At 42.3% G+C, this 22,627-nt stretch overlaps 1 protein-coding gene across 1 annotated transcript; it reads left to right on the forward strand.

The window, feature by feature from the left end:
• Positions 1–1,238: 1,238 nt before the first annotated feature.
• Positions 1,239–20,568, forward strand: st6galnac (ST6 (alpha-N-acetyl-neuraminyl-2,3-beta-galactosyl-1,3)-N-acetylgalactosaminide alpha-2,6-sialyltransferase). The gene is made up of 10 exons (XM_074662543.1): positions 1,239–1,385; positions 2,316–2,654; positions 11,117–11,438; positions 14,569–14,734; positions 15,943–16,117; positions 17,858–17,996; positions 18,073–18,176; positions 18,398–18,481; positions 18,714–18,813; positions 19,205–20,568. Exons 2-10 carry the CDS (start codon positions 2,518–2,520, stop codon positions 19,385–19,387), a joined length of 1,410 nt encoding a protein of 469 aa, XP_074518644.1. The 5' UTR covers positions 1,239–1,385; positions 2,316–2,517; the 3' UTR covers positions 19,388–20,568.
• The last annotated feature ends 2,059 nt before the right edge of the window (positions 20,569–22,627 follow it).

Below are 22,627 nucleotides of genomic sequence, written 5' to 3' on the forward strand. Positions count from 1 at the left end.
TTGGCTCGCACCGCGCCTCCTCTGCTTTGAGGCTGTTGGCACAGCAGAGGGATTCCTCATGCGTGCCCATCCTACAAGTGCCAGTGAGCCTTGGCTGTGTGTGTGTGTGTGTGTGTGTGTGTGTGTGTGTGTGTGTGTGTGTGTGTGTGTGTGTGTGTGTGTGTGCCACTGTTCCTCCTATCACGACCTGAGATGACCCAGCTGGTGCCTGTTTTATTCTGTAACCTTGTGCACAAACCATTCCAGCTGTTTCTTCTTCTTTTCATTCTGTGTAACACCTGTGCCAGTTAGCGCTCCTGAACGCACCATGGTCTGACTTTGCTGTAGTCTAGTTTGTGTTTGTTTCTCGATGGTTTGAAAACTGTGAAGAAGACGGTGTCTGCTCTGTCTGCTCAAAGAATAAAAAGCAAAGACTGTTGAGACGACACGCTGTGTTTTTGTTTCTGTTCTCTCTTAGACAATTGTTTTCTTGTTTCTGCTCCTCTCTTCCCATCAGCCCCAGCTCTGTCAGACTAAAATCATGTGGTTTGAGACCTAGGAGTGCCCTCATTGCCCTGTGAGATCCTGATCTGATTCTCTGAGTGTTTGAATGTGTGGTTTGATTTCTGAAATAGCTGTAAACCAACATTTAATGGGTGTCTGCCACAGTAATTCTCTAATTACAGGATCTTGCCTCCTCTCTGCAGCCTTTATGGAGACTCATTAAAGCCTCCTCAGGGACCTTTCAGCCCGTACATCTGGACTCGTGTCCAGAGCTGACCCACTTCTTCCTTTTTTTCTTGCACCCTTGCCCTCCAGCTTGCTCACTTCCTGCTGCCTGCCAGAGCAGGCCGGTGGTGCACGCTGAAACCCATCTCCCCTCTCAGTGTGTTTCCTTTCTTTTCACAAAGGAAACTGAAGCCGGGGACGCACGCTGACCATTGACTCTCACTTGGCTCTTTGGGCAGCAGCTGACTGCCTGGCTGCTGCAGGAGGGATGGAGTGAGAGGCTGTGGTTCAGGAGAGACTCGTGCTCTCTGTGTGTGGGATGCTCCCTCTGCATGTTCCTGCTCGTCACCTCATTTCTCCCCTTTGTCTCCCGCCTGTCATGCTGTGATTCAGGGTCTTCGCGCATTGTGAGCATAGCAGAGATCCTTCGAGCTGCCTGCTCATGTCTAGCTTTACTGCACCCTGCAGTGGGCTTCCCCCTCTTTCCCCTCCCTCCACAGTTAAGGGGGTTGACCAATTGCCAGCAGCTGTTGCTCATTTCACAATGGTCCCGCCCATACAGTGCTGAGGCTGACAGAGCAGCCGCTACACAGCAGATGAGGCACAGAGCGACCAACTTAGAGGAGCGTGTGTTAGAGGATCATCACAGAAGGAAGGGAGGAAAGGATCCACTACGGGTGAGAGGAGTCTAACTTTTTTATTCAGCGGATCTTTTAGAGCTTCATGTGAGGAGGTGGTTTGAGCCAGACGGGGACAGTAAGCGGAAGAGAAATTGTGACATTATGGGAACTCTTTGAATGTGTTTGTTCCTCTCTCAGATTTCTCTTTAGCTCATTTTTGACGCTTATTTGAATGAAAGGCTTTCGGCAGTTTTCGTCACTTTTCGTACCCTCAGAGCGTTTTTTTCCCCTCCTGTGGGTCTTATCAGAGAAAGGGTTGCTGACTTTATCTCTGGATCACTGCAACACATTCTTTCCATTCCCCATTTAGCCTCAGCCAGCGCTACCTACCAACTCGACCCTGGGAAACTGAACCACCTGCGAGGCCGTACTGTTATTTTTTCCCTCATTCATTATGTGATGAGGATTAAAGCAGCTCAAGACTTTAGAGAAGTTTAAGGAGCAGATCTGAGCCCTCCGTTCCCAGGCTGTGTTTATGACCCCACTCACACAGAGGTGAGAAGTGGAGTGGGGTGGTCTCCTCTATGTATGCTAATGCCTTTAAGTCACAGTGAGGGACTTTCAGCTTTGGGCACATTGAGAACTGTTTCCTGAGAGATCCTGTGACCGGTTTCCTGCGCTTGTTGTCGCCTGTCAGCTGCATCTGACGCGAGGTTTTTTTTTAAACTTCTGTCAGCTCGTCTCTGTGCGTCTGCAGAGTTTCCTCTTCGTCTTTGAAGGGCAGAGACAAACAGGAGTGTGATGTAAAAGGATAGGAAGACTGTGACCCTGCGCTTTGTGTTCAGGGGCACAGGAGAAAAAAGGTTTCATTAAAAAGGGATTATTTGGAACTGTGTTGACGCTGAAAGATAAAGTTTCTCCTTCCATCCTGCCCTCCCTGAGTCTGTGCCCTCATTCTTCTTTCTCTCCCCCTCTCTGTGTTTGTAGATGAGCTGAGAGAAGAAACCCAGAGTGGACTTTAACTTTTCTGGAGATAATTAAACCCACATCATCACCCACTCAGATCTGTGTTCACCAGTGACCATCAGAGGACAGAAAACCATCCTGAGCAGGACAACATCCTCGTCTGCCTCCTCATGTGCCTTCAGGCGGAGGGGAGGGCAGAGCGAGCACACTCTCTGACAGAGGGATGGCGGCCCAGAGGAAGCTGGCGTTCGGCCTGGTGACAGCCGGCTCCCTGCTGTTGATCTTCACCCTGAGTGTGTACCTGGAGAGGCCTCTGTTGCCTCTGAAACACATCCAGTTCTTCATTCAGGGAGGGAGCAGGTAAGGATTAAAGCATGAGCTGATGAAGTCTAATGTTGTGCTGCTACTCTGAGATTAAACCATGAGAGCGAGGTGAAAAAGTGACCTAGCTTTAATTTGAGCTTCACTGTGTAATTTTTCAAAACACTGATGGGTCAGCAAGTTAAAGCCTGTGAAGCTCAAACACTGAACCACTGTGGAGCTAAGCTGGAGGATGTGCAATGACAAAAAAAAGATCAAACTTATCCCGCAGTGTTCAGTCAAACCTCTCAAAACCTCGAACAGGGTGTTTCAAATAACCATACAGTTAAAACAGGTGACGTGAGAGCAGATGGGGAGAGTAATTTGCAATCCAGCTGACAGAATCTGGCGTCACTCTGTTTTATAGATGATCTGACACACCCTGAAGTGTTTGGGGAGTTCTTAAAGCAAACAAAGAAATGTGTCAGTAAAGGCTTTGTGAAACAAATCGAAGGAGGTCTGACAAAACTCCTCGAGTGGTGTCGGTTGGAGAAGTTGGACAATGAGGAACCCAAATCCAGCTGTAGATTTCGGGATTTTGGATGCTTTTGTTGAGCTGTCTGCAGTGGCTGATCACAAAATAAATTGATAGTTCACAAAACAGATAACAGATATCTCATTAAGATTTACTTAAAAGAGCACAGACTTTTTGAAGGGGAAGGAACTCATGTGTTTTTGCCTTTCAGGAGGGCACAATTTAATTTTTTAAACAGCAAAGGAGTAGTCAAGTGAGTTTGTCCAACCAAGGGGGCACTTTAGTGTGTGTTTTGTACCAGTGAATCATTTGTTCATTCCATATCCGTTTTAGAATCCAAAATCAGAAAACGCATAACGGCCTCTTTTTTTGCTGTTTTGATTTTGTTTTGAAATTAAAAATAGAGTATGAGAGAATGGAGTTATCATGGGATTTTTGTTCTAGGGTTGGGGTTAGTTATTATAGGGTTATTAAGCAGCTGTTCAAAGCTGGTAAGACCCACACAGACATTTCGGAGACGTTGCAGGACATGGGTGTCCAGAGATGCTCTGCAATGAGTGTCAGACGTTTCTGCATCCAACACAACCTCAGGCGGAAACGTCATGTTACTGATGCCTCCTAAGTGTGACACGCCTCCCCTCTTTAAAAAGCACGTACACGTCCGCCATCTTTGACAAAAATGTTAGCTAATAATAACAGTAAAACGTTAGCTATCGTGCTGCTCCATTCACCCATCAATGGAATCACCCGGTGGAGACTGACTGACCTCCCTGAGAAAAAAAAGGCAGCATCTCCCGGGTCACAACATATCGAAAATGGTACAAACCAAAAATGAATAGCATAAAAATCCCATGATAATTCCATTCTCTCATATTCTACTTTTAATCTCAAAACAAAATCAAAACAGCAAAAAATAGGCGGTTATCCGTTTTCCGATTTATGATTTGAAAACGACAAATAAAATAAGTCGTTATCCGTTTTCCGATTTTGGCTTCTAAAAGGGGTGTGGTATGAAAGAATGATACACTGATAGTTTTGGCTCTTATGAGTGCACTTTAGCACACATTTGCTCCACAAAGGCACTTTAGTAAGCACTTTGGCACTTTAATGTGCCTTTTGGCTCCCTAGAGGGCACTTTGCACATATTTTTGGCCCCAAGCGGGCACTTTAGCGCATGTTTTTCAACAATAAATGTGCACATCACTGCTTCAAAGTAAAACTAAAAAAACTTGCTGTTATAACTCAAAGCTTGAAGTGTCCTAATCTCCGACACAAGATGTTGAAACGCAACATTTTTAATCAAAACTGGAACTTTAACCCTTTACTTTTCTTTTGCATTCTCACAGATGTTATATTGGGGATTGTAAATTTGAGTATAGTTATAACTAAGTTATATCATACATAGGGATGGGTACTGAATTAGGTACTTTTATAGGTATTGACTGAATTCTGCCAAAAGTACCAGGTACCGATTTGCTTAAAATCAAAAGGTACCATTTTTAGGTACCTAATGCATTCTTGTGACTGTGTGAAACTGGCAGAGCAGGTGATTTTCCATGCTGGACATAAACACAGCATTGCAAGGTTATATATTGAAGAATAAATATGCAAAATTGAAAAGAATTTAGATTTTATTATTAAGCAAATTGATATTTTTACCATATAAACACAAAAAAGTACCGAAAATTGAATCAAACTCTAGTATCTGCATCTTTTGATTAAGACAGAATAAGAAGAGGATAAATCACAACACCTGAGCTCATTTTGGAGCTACTTTAAAGTTTGGAGATGCTTTTGCTTGTGTTTGTGTAAATAACAAGCTGGCATTTTAAAAATGCTGACACCATATTTTTCATGTCTTGTTTGGCTCCAGCTTTAAAAATTTGAATCTTTAATTTCCCAAAGATCTAAGGTCACAGCAGCTGAAGGCTTCTGGTGTAGCCAGCAGTCCAGGAAGCAGTCTAACATGCAAATTTTAAGAAAATAGGACTGAAGCTGTAAAACAAAAACAAACAAATCTTGCTCTCTTATCAATCCTGAAACAGGTGGTTTGACACCAGTGGCAGCTGCTGGTCAGTCAAGGAGGGGAAGCTCATTTTTTTCTGGCCCACATCATAAATTTGTTTATTTATTCAAACATAAATTTTACCCTCTGTCCCAGCTTGCTCATAGCTGGAGCTGCTAAGTGAGACTGCGACAGGCTGTTAGTGTGAGTGACAGGGGGAGAAGCTCTGCTGCTGTAGCTGTAGCTGCTTATTGGTGAAAAGAAAGAGAATCTTTAAACACAACACTCGTCGTTTTTAAGAAAGGTAAACTTGCTGGGGATCGATAAAGCCTCCGGATCAGTCCAGAACAAGTAAATGTAGAACTCAGAAGATGCACCGGTGGAGGGTTATACTTCAAGATCGCTGACTGGCTCGTTTCACTGTCAATCAAAAAGGGATTCGGCCTCAGACAGATCATCCAATCATCATGCAGAAGCCCAGTGTCCAGGCTAGCCCACTGCCTCATAGACCCTCAGAGATGCTGAGCGTCTGATGGGCGGGACAAAGCCCTGCGTTTATCCAATGACCGTCCAGTTTCCACAGTGGAACAACCCACTCTACGCTTCCCCGCTGAAGTCAGAAGACGCTCAGCGTCCGACTGTGTTAAAGAGCTGAGACGGTCAGCCAGTTCCCTGTGATAGGTAGCTGATTCTGAACAAAAGATGAAGGAATTCTAGCGCAGATTTTGTCAATGAAATGTACACACAGCAGTACATATCACCACTTTTTTTAAGGGACATTTTAGGGGAAACTGAGCTTCCCTTGCAGTCTTAGAGCAATCGCCACTGTTTGACACACACACACACACACACACACACACACACACACACACACACACACACACACACACACAGACACACACACACACACACACACACACAGTGCTGCTAATGCCTGTGTTGACTGTTTTCACCAACTTCATCTCGCTTCATTTCCCACTTCTGATCGAGCCAAGCAGGAGGAGATTGATGTTGATTAATCATTACTGACAACATCTGTTAATAGACAACTGAAAAGCACCGTGTTGTCATGTTACACATTTGTAGTCTACTGAGATAACTCTGCTGACCTTAGCTGTGATCACACCATCATTAGAAGTGTGTCCTCACACTCCTCCACAACACAGGGGAGTGTTTTCACATACCTTCTTATGAAAACAAAGAAAACTGTGTATCTTCTAGGGTTTAGTCTTCAAGGCTAACCAGTTTCACCTTGATGTCCTTATTTGTCCCCTTAAACTAGCATCAGGGCATGAGAAAAGTTTCCTGAAGGCTTCTGGTGTAGCTAAGAGTTCATGAGGCAGCGTGTAAAGCAAATTTAAAGAAAAAAAGGATTGAAGCTGTAAAACAAAAACAAACACTTGATCCATTCTGTTACAATACGTCTGCGCGGCTGGTCCGTTGTGTTGCAGGTAATAAAGAGCCATCCTTTTTTTGACGGACACAGAACTGTGATGCATAAATTCAGCATAGGGAAGATTGAGCGGGACAGGAAGTCATAGCCGGAAACTAGCTAAAAACACTCAGTGACTGTCAAAATAAAAGAAACCATGTCAAAATAATGAGCAGAGCCAGACCAGGAGTCAACAGGTTTGAAGTTTTACAGCCCAACATAAATGAAAAAAGACTTATCAATACAGAGGGAAGCGCGAGAACACCAGCTGTCTGTTAGTCACGCAGCTCATGTTAAGTTAACAAACGTAGCGTAAAGGAGTCGCATTACAAACGCATTTGCTGTATTTCAGGCGTTGAGTTGTGTCCTCATACTTCTAAAGAACAACAGCGAGTGTTTTCACAAACCTTTTTGTAAAAAAAAAACAAAGCGCAAAACTGACCTAACAAGAAGCTGTGTATATTCTTTGTTTAGTCATCTTGGCTAACCAGTTGTGGCTGGCACTGGATATCCATATTTATCCCTTTAATCTGGCATCAAGGAATGAGAAAAGTTTCCTGAAGGCTTCTGGTGTAGCCAAGAGCTCGTGAATTTAAAGAAAAAAGGATTGAAGCGGTAAAAGAGAAACAAACATATCCCTGCTTTCTTATCATTCCTACAACAGGTGGTTTTTCTGTCACACACACACATACACAGAGCTGGTAATACCTGTATTTACTGTTATCAGTGTGATCTCACCATCATAAGAGTTGTGTTCTCATACTTCTACAGAACACTGGGGAGTGTTTTCACAAATCTTTTGTGAAAACAAAGAGCAAAACTGACCCAACAAGAAGTTGTGTACATTCATTGTTCAATCTTCATGGCTAACCAGTCTTTGTGGCACTGGATGTCCTCATTTGTCCCCTTGCTCTCGCATCAGGGCCTTGAGAAAAGTTTCCAGGGTGACACAAACAGCAACTCTCATGTGGCATGACACAGCATTGTAAACAACACTTATGGGATTGTTTGAAAGAAAGAGCTGCAAATTAAAGTTCTTGTACGCTTAAAAACAGTTTCTAACTCTGTGTGTTCCTCCTTTAAGAAGCCTATAGATGAAATAGGAGACAGGCCAACACTGAGAGGAAATGTTTCCATTCCATATGATCCTCCTGACTGCTTGTCCGTGTCGTCTAAATCACAGACAGATGAGGAAAACAGACTGTTTCAGAGCTGAGGCCAGAATAAGAAGGGGTGGGGGTTGAAGGTCTAAACTCTTAGATCATGAGTGGTTTGAGAACTTCCACGGTTTTTGTGTAACCTGCACTTATTCCCCCTCTACTTGTATCGTCGCGGTCTGAACAAAGACGCCACACAGCGCTCAGGCTGCACTAATGAAAAAAAGCCCCTGGAGTTATTTCACTGGCAGCGGTCTCTTACACGTGTATGTGAAACGTTGGCTTTGTTATAGCGGGCTGCGCTCCAGCTTTAAAAGCCAGATACGATGCATTAAGTCGGGGGAACAAATGGAAGACATGGCTGTTCCTCAGAGCTCTGTTTCACAGCCTGAATGGTGAGTTTGGGATCGCGGCGCCGGCAGCTCTCTCATTTAAAAAAAAAGCTGTGCTTTAATCTGAACCCTTGGGTGGAAATAACCATGTGAACATCCTCCTCACTCCCCCGCTGCGGCTCCTGTTTGATGTGGGAGACCTCATTTACTTTAATGGGCCGAGGAGGATCTCAGATTCAGAGCTTATTCTCCAAATTAAAGTCAAACAAACCCATGCCATGTTGACACCAAGGCCCCGTTTACACGACAACGTTTCATCTGAAAGAATCTGCGTATACACGGAAATGCCGAGGGACTAAAAACACTGCAGTAAGCATGCCAGACCTGTAGGTGGTGCTATAACTTTCTTGTACAGAAGCCGCTTTTGGGAGATCTCCACCGAAGTAGAGTTGAGCTGATCATCTGGTGTATTGGGGAATACTAAGTGTAAAAGTGGAGCAACAGATGCACATTTTGTTAAAGACAGTCAGCAGATTCAGTAGATTGAGCAGCACAAGCACAACTAGGTAGTTCGCGACGATCGTAACAACGGTACAGCTGTCCTGTTGTATGCGCTCATGGGGAATGAAGTGTGACGTCAGCGTTTCCACTGAAAACGCCAGCTTACCGTTTACACAGCAACGGTGTCGGCAGCGTTTCAGAAAAATCCCACTCTGGAGGCCGTTCTCAAAAGTTTGTGTTTTAGGTCGGCTGAAACGCAACAAAACTTTTGTGTTTCACCCTAAAACAGCTGTTGTGTAAACGGCTCCTAAAACTCCTCTGACGGAGTTTAACTTTGTGTCTTCTTTGGCGCCCCCTGTGGACGCAGCAGTATGCCCTCTTAAAGGGCAACTCCGGCTTTTTGACACCTGGACCTTATTCATAGGTGTATGCATGCTCATATACTCACTCAGACAAACATCGTACAGCTCAGAGTCCTTCAAAGTTATTTAGATCCAACCGATTTTAGCCGCACTTAGCGGGGGCCACGGCAAGGGAGCTTCAGCGCGGGGCATAATCTCTGCAAAATCGCTCATTTCGGCTATATCTTTACATCCATCGCTATCCATTGTTATCACAAACACATTCTCTTCTGTTGCCATAGGCGAACACTGTCCACAAGCGCACCACCAGTTTGCATTGAGTCTTGGACGTGCTCCTGTTTGTTGTTCTCGAGCCAGCTCTTCGTCTCTCTCGTCCCTCTGCATCCTTCTTTCATGGAGCTCCTCGTCCGTGTACTGAGGCTCAAACCGGTAAGGACAACCGTCAAACTCGAAGTCGCAGTCTGAAGACGGTAGACGAGCTGACTGTATGATAACACTGGCGTTGGATGAAAAAATATAGACGAAATGAGCGATTTTGCAGAGATTATGTCCCGCGCTGAAGCTCCCTTGCCGTGGCCCCCACTAAGTGCGGCTAAAATCGATTGGCTCTAAATAACTTCTGAAGGACTCCGAGCTGCACGATGTTTGTCTAAGTATATGAGCATGCACACACCTATAAATAAGGTCCAGGTGTCAAAAAACCAGAGTTTCCCTTTAACTGATACCATCTGGCGTTGAATCTATGTCAGGTTACACTTCCTGATTACCAGGAATGCATCAAAAAAGACTGACATCTGCAGAAGTTTAGCTTGAGGTTGCTCACGCTTGTGGTACTGAAATATCTACCCGACTCTGAGCTGGTTTCGGTGGTTGAGGTCTTGTTTGCTTCAGCTGGTCATAAAAATACTTATTCAAAACCAGCTGAGAACTCCTCACAGGAGCTTTCAATGTGCAGTGTTAGCGCAAGATTACTTATTTCTTATCTATAAATTTGCAAAAAATGCAAATACAAAGTGAATAATGGCTACTTTTAAAAGATTAACGAGCCTTAAAGTCTAAAAGAAACAGGAAAATCATTTTTCCTGTTTCCAAGAGGGAGAGGTAAGGTAAAAACCAGACTAAGACTGAGGTGAATGTGAGCAAACAGTGATGAGTACAAAGGAGTGGTGCAACATATTTCTTCATCATCTGTCATCCCTTCAACAGATTGTAAGGAACCACACAGAAAACAAACAGGCTGTGGTTTCACTTCCTGCATCACGTACGGCAACCTTTGATCTTTGCAGCACAAACACTTTGCTGCTTTATTACATCTTATTCCTTATGATCAGACTTTATCAGATTTGGCTGATAGCGAATTTATGTCAGGCCAATAATAAGTGACTGTGACTTACTTTCAGTCTCTTCTCTAAGAGTTCCTTCATAAGCACAAACTTTTGTAGCACATACATTTGGCCATTTTGACCTTTAAAACATCTCCTCAGAAACTGACAGGCAACGTCACAGAAACTAAAACCGTCTTCTCTGCGTTTGGAGGGACTTGTAACCTCACCGTTTCCTTTCAGAACCACATACGACTCAACCAGTGAGAAACACACAGAAAAGTCTCGAGTTAAGTCACAAAAGTGGAGGAAACAACTTCTCGTGTCAGAGTCAATCGCTGCGATGAAGCATCAGATTATCAGATTTATTCAGAGGTTATACTCAGCCACACTGAATCCTCCACCCTCTTCTTCATGAGTGTAATAAAAGTCTCTACAGTGTGAAACTAACTCATAAATCAACCTATTTTTCTACAACCATGATGTCCTCCCACTTTTCCTGTATAATTGATGTGTTATTGTGCAGAAAGTTGATTTAAGAGTTGGTGGAGCTGCAAACCGCCACTGGTTTTCAACCACAGACATTTCACTGGGAAGTCAAACCTCTGTCTATTTCATGGAAATTCCTTTACTGGGGAAGAGCAGCAGATTATACGAAGTTACAGGGCAGTAACTGGAAGAAAAAAAACAGTCAGATTCCTGTGGACCACACTCATGATAACACCTCATTCATCTGTGTTAGCGATTAATTTAAAGCATAATCCCCTGAAAAGTGTTTAACCAAAAATATGTGAACTGTTCCTTTAAAACGTCTTCATGTCTGGTTTCAGATCATTTATTTCATCCACTCATCAACAAATCTTCTGTCTTCCACAGAGACTCACTAGACTCTGAGGAGCCTCTCCACTGGGGGACCCAGCTGACCCCTATTTCCACCTCTGACCCAGACCAGCAGGAAGACCCTCCCTCCGAACAGACTCAGACTTTAAAGACTCAAACACTCCTAAACGCAGAGGACGACCCAGCAGGGAGCAACAAAGTCCTAAATGTCTCAGAGTCAAGCTCCAAGCCTGCTAACGGCACAGAGAAGACCAGGACAAAGACTGGTACCAAGGCCCCAACGCCAAAGCCTCAGAAGCCCACAGAGTCTCCGTTCATTGGGGACAGCTACCTGAGAGAGGACGTCAAACCTCAGACAGTGAGTGGAGAATGTGTGTTTATATTTCAAACGTGATGAGTCACAGCTCCAGAAGCTCACGAGAGGTACACGTCTGATTATTTGGTTTTAGTCAGGCTCTTAAATATAATCTAGAAACTGGAGCTTAGGTGACATTTTATTTAAACAGGATATAAACAGACACTGCAACACACACAGGTGCAAAACTAAGGCATTGTAGAGCCAATAGCTGTGTTTCCATTACACCAAGAATTGCACAAAACATAAATATCACATTAAAGAAATTCCATGAAAGCACCAAATTTTCTAAAAAACTCAAATTTTGGTACATTTTTACACTCTCATGAGGTGTTTTTTTTTTTTATAAGTTTTGATATTCAAGTTAATCACAAAAGAGTGATGGAAACACCTTTTTCGCAAAAACATGTCACCTCCTTGTACCTGTCCACTGACACACATATGGACTCTGGGGTTCATGTTGTAACAGCTTTCCTGATGTTTATGTTTTTGACCGTCAGTTGTGAAGGCATCAGGAACTGTGAGTGGGTCAGAGTGCAGCAGGAGGGAGGGGCCGAGGTGTGTGTGCGTGCGTGAGTGGGTTAAGAGCAGACGAGCTGGAGATGATGATTTTCATGCAGTGTTTTGTTCCTGCCTGTTTTGAGTTGGTGTGGTCACATCTTACTTGAGTTTCCTTGGAATGCCACCTGGCAGGAAACGTTATGTTATCTGCTGAAAAGGTCCTTTAAGTTCAAGTTAAAGTTTAAGTTTATCATGTGATTCTGACCAGCCAAGCTGGTTTAATGGACTACAAAGGCATCTAAGAGGTGACACTTTGCTTCCTGTCTGAGTCCACCACTGGCTAGTAATCTCCCTTCTTCGCTCGTTGGTGTTCATTGTGCTGACAGTGTATGAGTTCTTATAACTATATTCTATGATTCTATGATTTAGCTCTCTTTTTTTTTTTTTTTTTTTTTTGGGGGGGGGGGTTATTCAAAATAGGGCTGAAAAATTAATCAAATTGAAACACACATTGCAATGTAATACAGTGCAAATTTCAAGCTGCAAAGGCTGCAATTTGAAAAAATAAGATTAAAAAAGGTTTCATGTACACAGACCTTGGGGGGAATACAGTGACTTGTAGTTGTTCCTCCTTAAAACCAGCAAAAGTCAAAATTCTCCTTTTTTTTCTGGCAACAATATCACCTGTCTAAAGGCTTAAAGTTAAATTGATCGATAAAAATTCTACTGTGATTCGAACAGTTAAATAAAGATACCGTAAGTTATTCAAATTAAGTTATTTAGAAACAGACGAGTGCCGTGGGGGAGACTACTTCCATGTTTTATACAGTCTATGCATCCCCCCAAAATATCCCATGGTAAATTGCAACCGCAATATTGATCCAAAAAATCACAATTAGATTATTTTCCAAAATTGTTCAGCCCTACTTAATTTGATGCTGTGTTACTTTGCTCCTGAACTATCTTTAGTCAAACTGATAAAAGGAGAGGTTGTGGCTGAGTTAGTGTCACATTAGCTTAAATGTAACAAATTGCTGCCATGGAAATGTAACCTAAAAGATTCCCTGACAGTGTCCTCAAGCTTCCAAAATAACCAGTTTTGCCTCAGATGGCCCCTTTCGCTCTTGTAGAGGAACCAGTTTGAATTTGAGTCTGAAAAGTCACAAACTAAAAATATCCTCACAGGATCTTTAGCTCACGTCCACACGTATTCAGGTATCCAGGGAATAGTTTTATATGTTTAGGCCTGTCAAACTGTATTTTTACGTCACTGAATTGACGTATGGTCATTCACAGCTGAATGATGTAGTTCATTCTGATTGGATGGCACGGGTTTCAGGTCTGAAAAACACAGCCAAATACGGGTTTGGCATGCTTGGAGCCACACTTAGCAGATTTGCCCGCTGCGTGTGAACAAAAGTATTTTTAAAAACAAATGAAGGGGGAGGTATTCATTTTTGAGAGTCCCTGGCTACGTGTGTACAAGGCCTTCATGTTTCAGAAGGCTGATTTATTTCCTGAAACAGCTGATCGCTGTAGATTTCATCAAACCTCACCAGAATATTAATCCACATTTGGGTCAGCAGGGGCAGTGTGTTTGGGATTGAGTCAAAATAAACAGTGTGTTCATGGTAATGTAGAGCCATTTCACAGTGTGTGACTCACTGTTGTGTTCCTAATAGCCTTAAACAACAGTGGAGCACAGAAAGAATTCATTGTTAGTGTAATGAGATTTTGTTGACTTGAGGAAAAAATAATGCCACTAATCTAATCCTTTATTCAACTGATGACAAACAGTAGTTCAGAGATTAATACGAGCAAATATTCACGACTTCATTTGTAACTTTTTGCTTGTAAACTTGTGATGTGTGTCTCATGATGTTGTGTATCCACCTCTGGATTTCATCAGGCTGGAGATGCCGTCACAGTTTCTCTGGGTGGGTCTCTGTTCCCAGCATGTGTTGCATGGAAACTGTCTCCTTCAGCTTGGCTCTGATGCTCCATCTCCCACCCTTTCCCGGAGTGTGTCATCAACACACACACTCGTATACTGTGCTTTCACATGTGGGAAAAAAATGAAACATTTCTCAAAGTCTGCTAAAAGCTCACAGTCATGACCGCAGGGTTTTGTAAGAGTGCTGGGTCCTGAATGTTTTCCACGTTAGTTTCCAGGACTGCACGCTGCAGCTCTGCACGTTCCAGGTTTTAAAGTAAAGACCGGGTTAAGCTGCAGTTTTGGCTCAGAGCTGTTACATAAGAAGGCAGAGCGGGCACAGGCTGGATCGATCATTGATTCCACACACAACCTGGGGCAGATAACACAATTAGGGGAGGTAAAGTTGCTAATAGGCTCAGCGCCATGTGTGTGTTTGGAACCCATCTATCCCTCCTCGTCTGCTCGGTTTTACATTTCATGCATCAGCAGAGAGAGTCCCTGGAAGACCATCTCTCTGTGGAAAAACCTCATGATTAGAAGATGTAATCAGGAGGTTTATAGTGAGCCTGTGCATCAGGTGGAACTAATGTATCTGAGTTTATAACGTGGTTATAGTCAGTCAGTCTCAAAGGGTGGAGATGAGTCGCTCTGAGTGTGGTTTGGTAACGTCTCTGCTCTCTTATCTGCTCTCTCCAGACCTGCCCTGATAGTATCCGGAATCGGGTCGCAAACACTGAGTTTGGTGAGCGGTTTCTGAAAACCATTCCTGTGCTGCAGTGGGCGAAACACATCACACCTGAGGAGCACCAGCGCCTGAGCAGGTACTCAGGAACCCACGGCTGGGGAGGCATCAGCTACGACTGTGAGTTACTGCTTCTGTTGCTCCAGTTTTTAACATTTCTTGAAATAAATTTTTCATTAAATCAATATTTGTTTTGTCTTTTACATATTGAGACCAAGTTCACTAATTTTTTGTTTTGATTAATTTTTTGTTTACATTAGATATTTTTTTCATTTTCCTGAAACACCAAGTTGTTTTCTTGAGATCTCTACACATTTTCTGTCAACTTCATGATAAAAAAGCAGCTTTTCCTATTATTTTAGATTGGTTTACATCATTATCTTAGAAAAGAAAGCTTTTTCTCTCTCTACAGGAGAATTTTCTCAGGATCTAGACATATTTTTCTGTCTTTTTGCCACAGTGTCAACAGGCAGGGATGACTCCTTCCTAAAGACTGATTCAAGTAATTGGTGTGATCAGGTTGCACCTTCTTCTACTCCTGCTGTTGAGAATTAAATCCCAATTCTTACAGAATTAACTATCTAAAACATCAGGTTACAGATGTAACTGGGTAAAATCTACATGTCTATTTCTAATTCAGAGGAAACTGCAAGTCCTCAGTCTGGCCGGTATCTTCTTTCCCATGATAAAGCTCAGAGTGATCAGACCATTATTTATAATAACAATAAAAAAAGCTTTGTTGTATTTTTCAGGTCTGTTTGTAATTTGAACACTCAAACATTGACAGCTGTTCTTTTTAAATCTCACGTGTGGACTTTAATTAAAACGACTGGCAGATAAATAATCGTGTTGTCATGCATCATGAACACAATACAGAACCATGTTGCCTTCAGGTACCCATCAGAAAACATAATTTCCATAACCCATGATAGAGGTATACAGATTAAAGAGGTTAAAGTATCTTGATTAAAGTCTTCTGCATTTTTTTTCCAAAAAGCTTGTTCTGAACTCTGAACATCTCTGTTGTCTAAAATACTCAGGTTAAAGTATTTTGCACAGTAAGTCTGAGGACCTGTGCGCCTCTTCATTGTAAACATGTTATCGTGCTAGAATAATAACCGCTTCCTGTCTTTGAGCCCACTCATGACGCTGCAGGGCTTCTTCTTCTACTTCCACTCACAAATAACTGAATCTGTGGGCGGGTCAATTACACGGCTCACAACATCAATCTGTCAGCAGCCAAATCTTTTCCTCCCGATTAGTGGAAACCTTAAGGGTTGTGATCAAATAGTCTTTAAAGGATTATCTCTGTTCTTCTGTGTCAACAGTGCTAAACGAGACTCTCTCCATCCTCAACTCTCCCGCTAACAGTCTGATGTTGGACGACTGGGAGAAGCGCAGGAATCACTCGGAGTGTACGCGCTGTGCTGTGGTGGGGAACGGGGGGATCCTGAACGGTTCGATGAAAGGAGCGGAGATCGATGGTCATGATTACGTTTTCAGGTACCCACAGACTCTTTAAAGAGGGGTATTGTGCTTTTTGGGGTTTGTATGGTCCCTCTGATGCTCCTGTAGTAGCTTTACATACTTAAAGGGACAGTTCAGTTTATTTGAAGTGGGGTTGTATGAGCTCTATGTGACCACTAAGGACATTAGATATAGTAGAAAGTTGTCTCCTCTTCCTCAGTAAGACACAAACTGTAATCGATGGTGACGAGGAAATAGGCGCCAACAGGGAAGTACCATACCAGATTCAAAGGCTATTTTCTCTGCCTACAAGAACTAAAATCAAAAAGTAATATCACAGTTTAAGAGCACGCTACATAAAATATTGTTTAAGTGCATTAAGTCTTCGGAAATACAAACATTTATCCGGACCAACTAACTGGTCATGTATCCTTCCACGCAACGCTAGTGCGCCCCCCCTCCTCCTTTCAGCTGTAGGGAATGTAAACAAGCTATGCTTCGGGCGCCATGTCCGTGGATGTTTCCTCTGTATCCCTTTCAGTCGCCATCTGTAGCAGCTCTTCTTCTGTGTGCTCCGGTTCATACAGGTATCCTTTTGGTTCCAAAGTGAATGGAACTTCATCGTCGCTGTCATAGTCACTCATTTTGAATTTCCTACGCTGCCTCACAATCCTTAGAGTACAAACAAAAGAATTACAATACTTGATCAAACTTACACGAGGCTACAACCGGCGCCCGAAGCATAGCTTGTTTACATTCCCTACAGCTGAAAGGAGGAGGGGGGACGTAGCGCACAAGCGTTGCGCGGAAGGATACATGACCAGTTAGTTAGGTGGGGATAAATGTTTATATTTCTGAAGACTTAATCCAATTAAAAATTATTTTATGTAGCGTACTCTTAAACTGTGGTATTACTTTTTGATTTTAGTTCTTGTAGGCAGAGAAAATAGCCTTTGAATTTGGTACGGTCTCTCCCTGTTAGCGCCTATTTCCTTGTCACCAGCGATTACAGTTTGTGTCTTACTGAGGGAGAGGAGACAACTTTCTACTGTATCTAATGTCCTTAGTGGTCACATAGAGCTCATACAACCCCACTTCAAAAAAACTGAACTATCCCTTTAACATTTGGTCCTCGTGAGGCCTGTTGGGGGCAGAGCATGGGCAGACCTTGGTGTTTGAGGCCAGCCCCACCTATTTATATTGCTACATGACAGAGCATAAAACCTAAGGAAAGCCTGATGAAGGTCATACTTGAATTAAGACAAACTAAACAAACCGTCCTTTAGCAAATATCTCCTCTCAGTCTGAAGGGAATCATTTATTTACTTCATTTTACAGTTTGGCAAAAGAGACCAAAGGCTCTTGCCAACAAAAATAAATCTATTGTGTATTTTTAGTTGGTGAAGCAACGCAAATATTTTATTTCAGAGGTTAATGTTCCTATTCTGTGTTCAGTATTGAGCTGGCAGTAGTCGGTAAGAGCAGGATTTAACACCCCATCCCCCAAAACCAACAAATGTAGCCTCATCAATACATCTTCAAGATCTACGGGGTAAACAATATATTACTCTATCCAAACACTCTAGAAACACTTAATCTAAAACAATTTTAAGCCTCAAAGCAACTCTGTAGCACACTGAGTCAGGTATTTGTAAAACCTGGTATGCCTGGAAATAGAGAAAGATCATCCATTGTTTTGGGGGCTAAGAGGATTTGAGTCGACTACTTGTTAGGAAACAAAACTAAACCAGGTTTATTTATGTGTTGTGTCTTCAGGGTCAATGGTGCGATCATCGAGGGCTTCGAGCAGGATGTGGGGTCCAGGACCACCCATTACACCTTCTCCATTAACACACTGATAAATTCTCTGAGAAGCTACTGGCGTGCTGGTTACAAAGCAGTCCCGATGTCAAAGGTGAGGACAGAATATAAGAATTACAAATAACAAATGTGTTTCCAAAGAGTCCTGACTCTCTGCTGCTGTCCAACAGGAGACGAGGTACATTTTCCTGCCGGATCACGACCGTGATTACCTAATGATGGAGGCTGCTGCGACGCACACGCCAGTGAAATCAGGGCGTGAACAAGGAAAAGAGTAAGCAGAGGGGATTTTTTTATCTACCTTTGTTTAAAACTTCTTCCACCAAACAAGAATATTAATGCACATTAAAGGAATACTACTTCTTTTACACTTCTGCAATCTAGTTTAAGAGGGATGTTTTGCACACTTTATGTACAAACTGTTTAATGCTCCCGTTTTGAGCAACACTAGTTAATTAAATTGATTTTCACACTAACGACATGTTTTCTCCACAGTGCAACCAAATACTTTGGAGAAGACGTGTCGGTAGAAAAGTTGAAGATGTATCACCCTGATTTTGTGCGTTACTCCAGAAACAGGTGAGGGAATGATTCACAAAGCAGCAGGTGCACACAAACCAGTCCAGGCTCGAATTTCAAACAGTCTGAAATGAGATTAAAGAAAAAAAGAAGCCAGGAGCTGCAGGAGTGTGCTGCTGTGGGAAATTCCCACGCTGTGTCCGGGCCCAAAACAGAAGCTCAGAGTCGGATTACTGTGTCTGTGTGCGGCTTTTACATCCTGTATGTTCATATTCTGTGATTTACACTGCAGATTCCTGCGCTCCAGGCTTTTGAATGGCAGATTTAAGTACGGGTATCGTCCATCAACAGGAGCTGCCATGCTGCTGGCTGCACTGCACACCTGTGACAAGGTAAGTCTCTCATTACTGCACATTTCTGTCAGCTGGATCCTTATTTAGAGGACAAGGCTGCACTTGCCTGATAGCGTGATAATGTTTTGACTCCCTGCAGCTGGCCTTGTAAATACCTGATCTCAGATATGGTGCGAAATTTTGCCTGTGTGATCACACCCTTAAATAGTATAATAAAAAATGAGGACATCAAAACTTGTAGGAATGCTTCAGATTAAGATCTGGAAGGTGAACTGGTCTCACAAGGCAGCACAGTCAGAGCAACAAGATTTCCTTCTTCAAGTGTGATTTAGAAATACTGACTCAGTAATTCTTCCTTTGACAGTTTCTTCAGTATAAATGGAAAGGATCTATCTTCCTCTACTATCTCAGCGTTTTCTGTCTGTTTCAGGTGACTGCTTATGGCTTCATGACTCCAGACTACATTAAATACTCCGACCACTACTTTGACAAAGTCTACCGCAGGGTTCACTTCTACGCCAACCACGACATGAAGCTGGAGATGGTCCTCTGGCAGCAGCTGAATCAGGCAGGACTCATTCAACTCTACATGCGCAACTTAGAGAGGAAATGAAGCCGTCCTGTCTGTTTGGAACAACATAATGAAAACTAGAACACGTCAGTTCGCTCTGTCTCTGAATGTCTGAGTGCGACTGAAAACGATGCACAGGTTTTATTTTCATGAAGGAGACAACGGTTATTTTTCTGTAGAGTGCTGCTGTGTTGATCAGGATGGGGATTTATTTATCAAAAGTGATTAAACTTTTTTAAAAAAGACATGTTTTGATGATTTGGAGTCAGATTTGTAGAGACCAGACTAAATTTGTGGGAGAGCATGTACCTCACATTGAGATGCATTTTGTCAAATTGGTTCATGTTTCTTCACATGGTTGATCATTGTGACTCAACAAACTAAAAAAACCCTCTAAATTTGAACCTTGACTCTTAAAATAGCTCTTTTAAAGTTTCTGAGACTGTATTTTAAAGCTGCTAAAAATAAAAATAGCTTGCCCTCCATCAAACTTCAGTCTGGTCTCCTGACATCTGAATCACCATAACAGCTGTTTACTGGCCGTTTTCAGAGCGTATCATACAATCAGTGAAGGAGCAGTGTCGGGGTGATACCGCCTGCTGCAAAGGGACGAGACTTCAACTGCCACTTGCTTAAAATATCCTGCCTCAAATAGACGGACTGAGCACTGCTGGCAGTGGCACACTATGACATTTACTCACATGATGCCCTCTGTGTGTGTTTGTGTGTGAGTGGATGTATGATTTGTTTTACTGTGGAAGGCTACAAAAACATTGCTGGGTGTTTGGATAAAAAATATTCAAGTATGTTTACTTTAAGGGACTTAACTTATTCTTTTTTTGTCTTATTTTTCTAAGCACACGAGTGTACTTTACTCTGGAAGGTACCACGCAGGGTTTTCAGTGCCTTTTGAAATGTGAATGTCGTGGTAGAGCATAGAGACCTGAGGAGGAAGTTACTTAGGTGATATGGTAGATTTATTATCTCTTGTTTGCTGAGAATACAGCTGAGCTGCTTGTTCAGCTGTCACACCTGGACTCCACTGAGATATGAAGAGTCATGTCAAACAAGATTTACTGTCACCGGTTAACCCTCTGGGCGAGGTGAGCTCTCAGAAACCAAAGACGCACTACATATCAGGGATTAAGCATTTTTAAAATGTACTTTTGTGAATATCAAATCAGACTAAGTGATCATAAATACTGTTTCATTTTTTATAAAGTGGGAAGACTTTTAAAGTGCAATTCTGACTTTGACTTTTCTAATTCTGATTAAAAAAACTGTGATTTTTATCTCAGTGTGTGTGATTTTTTGCTTGGGTTAAACTTTTTTATCCAACAGTTTGTTTCATCACCCAAATTAAACTCAGATCTACGTTTAATTAATATATTTTGTACCTACACTAAGAATCTAGTTGTAAATGTAATCGAAGTGTTCTGACCTGTGTACCACCTGATCAAAGACATGCATTTTCTTTCCCCTGTCTTTCAGGGATTTTGTTTTGAGGGAAAAGTGGAGATTTTTAAACCACATATTGTGTGTAAAAAAAATTCCCTGAATCTGTTGGTAAACTGATCAAAACTGTGTTTGATTCATGCTGGTAGAGGTGACAAGCACAGAGCAGAAGCTAAATATCAAAGCGGTGTCTCAGAGCTACATTATCATGGTCTGACCTGTGGAAGATCCCTCCAAGCCAGATGAGACCTGTCCCCTTTGCTGTGCAAGACAGCACTTTCCTAAGGCCACTGCAGTACCGTACAGGTTATACAGACAGACTATGATTTATAATCATGTATGGCTAAGGAAGAAGAATCTGGTATCAAAGAAATCACCATAGTTCCTCAATTTATATTCATTATTGTTATGACACTGAATTTCTAAGCATTGATGAGGATGCCTTCCTGTGGTAGTTTTGAAGTACTACAGGACGATTTTAAGTGCTGCATTAAAACCTTTTAAAATCTTAATCTGGGGCACAACAGAACAAGCATATGTTAGTATTTTGTATGCTGTGAGCTGAGAGCGGTTTCATTTGAGAGGATTCATTCAGCCTGCAAGACGTTTTGGGGAAGAAGGGGGACTTCTTTGGAAAATATTTTTTGAGATTTTTTTACTTAAAATATTTTTAACAGGCTAAATATTTGCACTGAAGTGTAAACAAACTACGTATAGCAATGCTAGTCATATGCTGAAGTAATTTGGCTAATACAAACAAACAAATATTTCAAAAAATAATTTATTTAAAAAAAGAAAAAAAAAACCCCACCCCTCTCTGTTGTGCTTCAGGCCCAGATCACCATCACACTCTGGTAGTGAAGGTAACTCTGATTTTTGTGATAACAGTATTTTTTTTTTTTTTTAACTGACTTAATGTAAACATGGTTCATTCTAGTTTAACCAGAGGTGAAATTTTAGTGACAATCACTAAAAGTTTCAGCGTGGTCACTTTTAAACACAGCACCAGCCTTTTTCACCAGCTCTTATATAACTGTAGATATGACAGATACAGTTCATACAGAGAGAGCTATCGCTAAAATGCATCTCTGAGTTAGCTTATCACCGGGGTAAGTGACACATACCTGTTCAGCAGAAAGTGTGCTCTTCCTCCCGAGCTGCTCTCCAAGGGCCAGAAAACGAGCGACAGCCGAGCCAAGGTTCACCAGAGTTTGGGAACAAACTTCATCGTTTTGGCGTTTAACTTGAGTTGTGTTTTTCTTCTCCGTGCTATCCTAGCCTAGCCGCTCGGGATAGCTTCTCACTCGCTACCGTCAACATTCAAAGTCACTTGCGCACTGGGCGTGCCTTGATTGGCTGAGGTAACCACGCCCACTTCCCCCATCCAGAAACTAAACATCAACATACATGCACACGCACGCTCACTACAAACTGTATAACACATGTACGTCACTCGTTTGTCTGAAACAGAAAACGAAGCAAATCGGAAAATCGCGGCCATATTGGTAGCGGCAAGGGCTTCGCATCAGCGTCAGTCACGTGACCTGAGCTGTGCCTCTCACTGTCCCAGTCTGAAACAAACAGACCTCCTCCTCATGTGAAGCTCTATAACAATGCTGAATAGAAAAGTTAGAGCAAGTTTTTAACCTGTGGCTCTGGAGCCTCATGTGGCTCTTTGACTCTTTGCAGTGGCTCCTTGTAGCTTTAAAATTTATGATTGAAATAAAGAGGTTTTTAATTTTTTCTTGCAGTGGGTATTGATGATAACTACACAGACATTAATTAAAATCACAATACAACATTTCTTTTTTTTTTTTTTACTAAAAA

The sequence above is a fragment of the Halichoeres trimaculatus genome, unplaced genomic scaffold (assembly GCF_033239565.1).
Source record: "Halichoeres trimaculatus isolate MK-OKI-2021-1 unplaced genomic scaffold, fHalTri1.1 fHalTri1_scaffold_23, whole genome shotgun sequence".
NCBI classification, from domain to species: domain Eukaryota; kingdom Metazoa; phylum Chordata; class Actinopteri; order Labriformes; family Labridae; genus Halichoeres; species Halichoeres trimaculatus.

Excerpts from the sequence above, each read along its gene's own strand:
- st6galnac (XM_074662543.1), top strand. The coding sequence starts at position 2,518 with ATGGCGGCCCAGAGGAAGCTGGCGTTCGGCCTGGTGACAGCCGGCTCC. Across the intron at positions 18,177-18,397 it reads GGGCGTGAACAAGGAAAAGA|TGCAACCAAATACTTTGGAG; the intron begins GTAAGCAGAGGG and ends TTTTCTCCACAG. Across the intron at positions 18,814-19,204 it reads CACTGCACACCTGTGACAAG|GTGACTGCTTATGGCTTCAT; the intron begins GTAAGTCTCTCA and ends TGTCTGTTTCAG.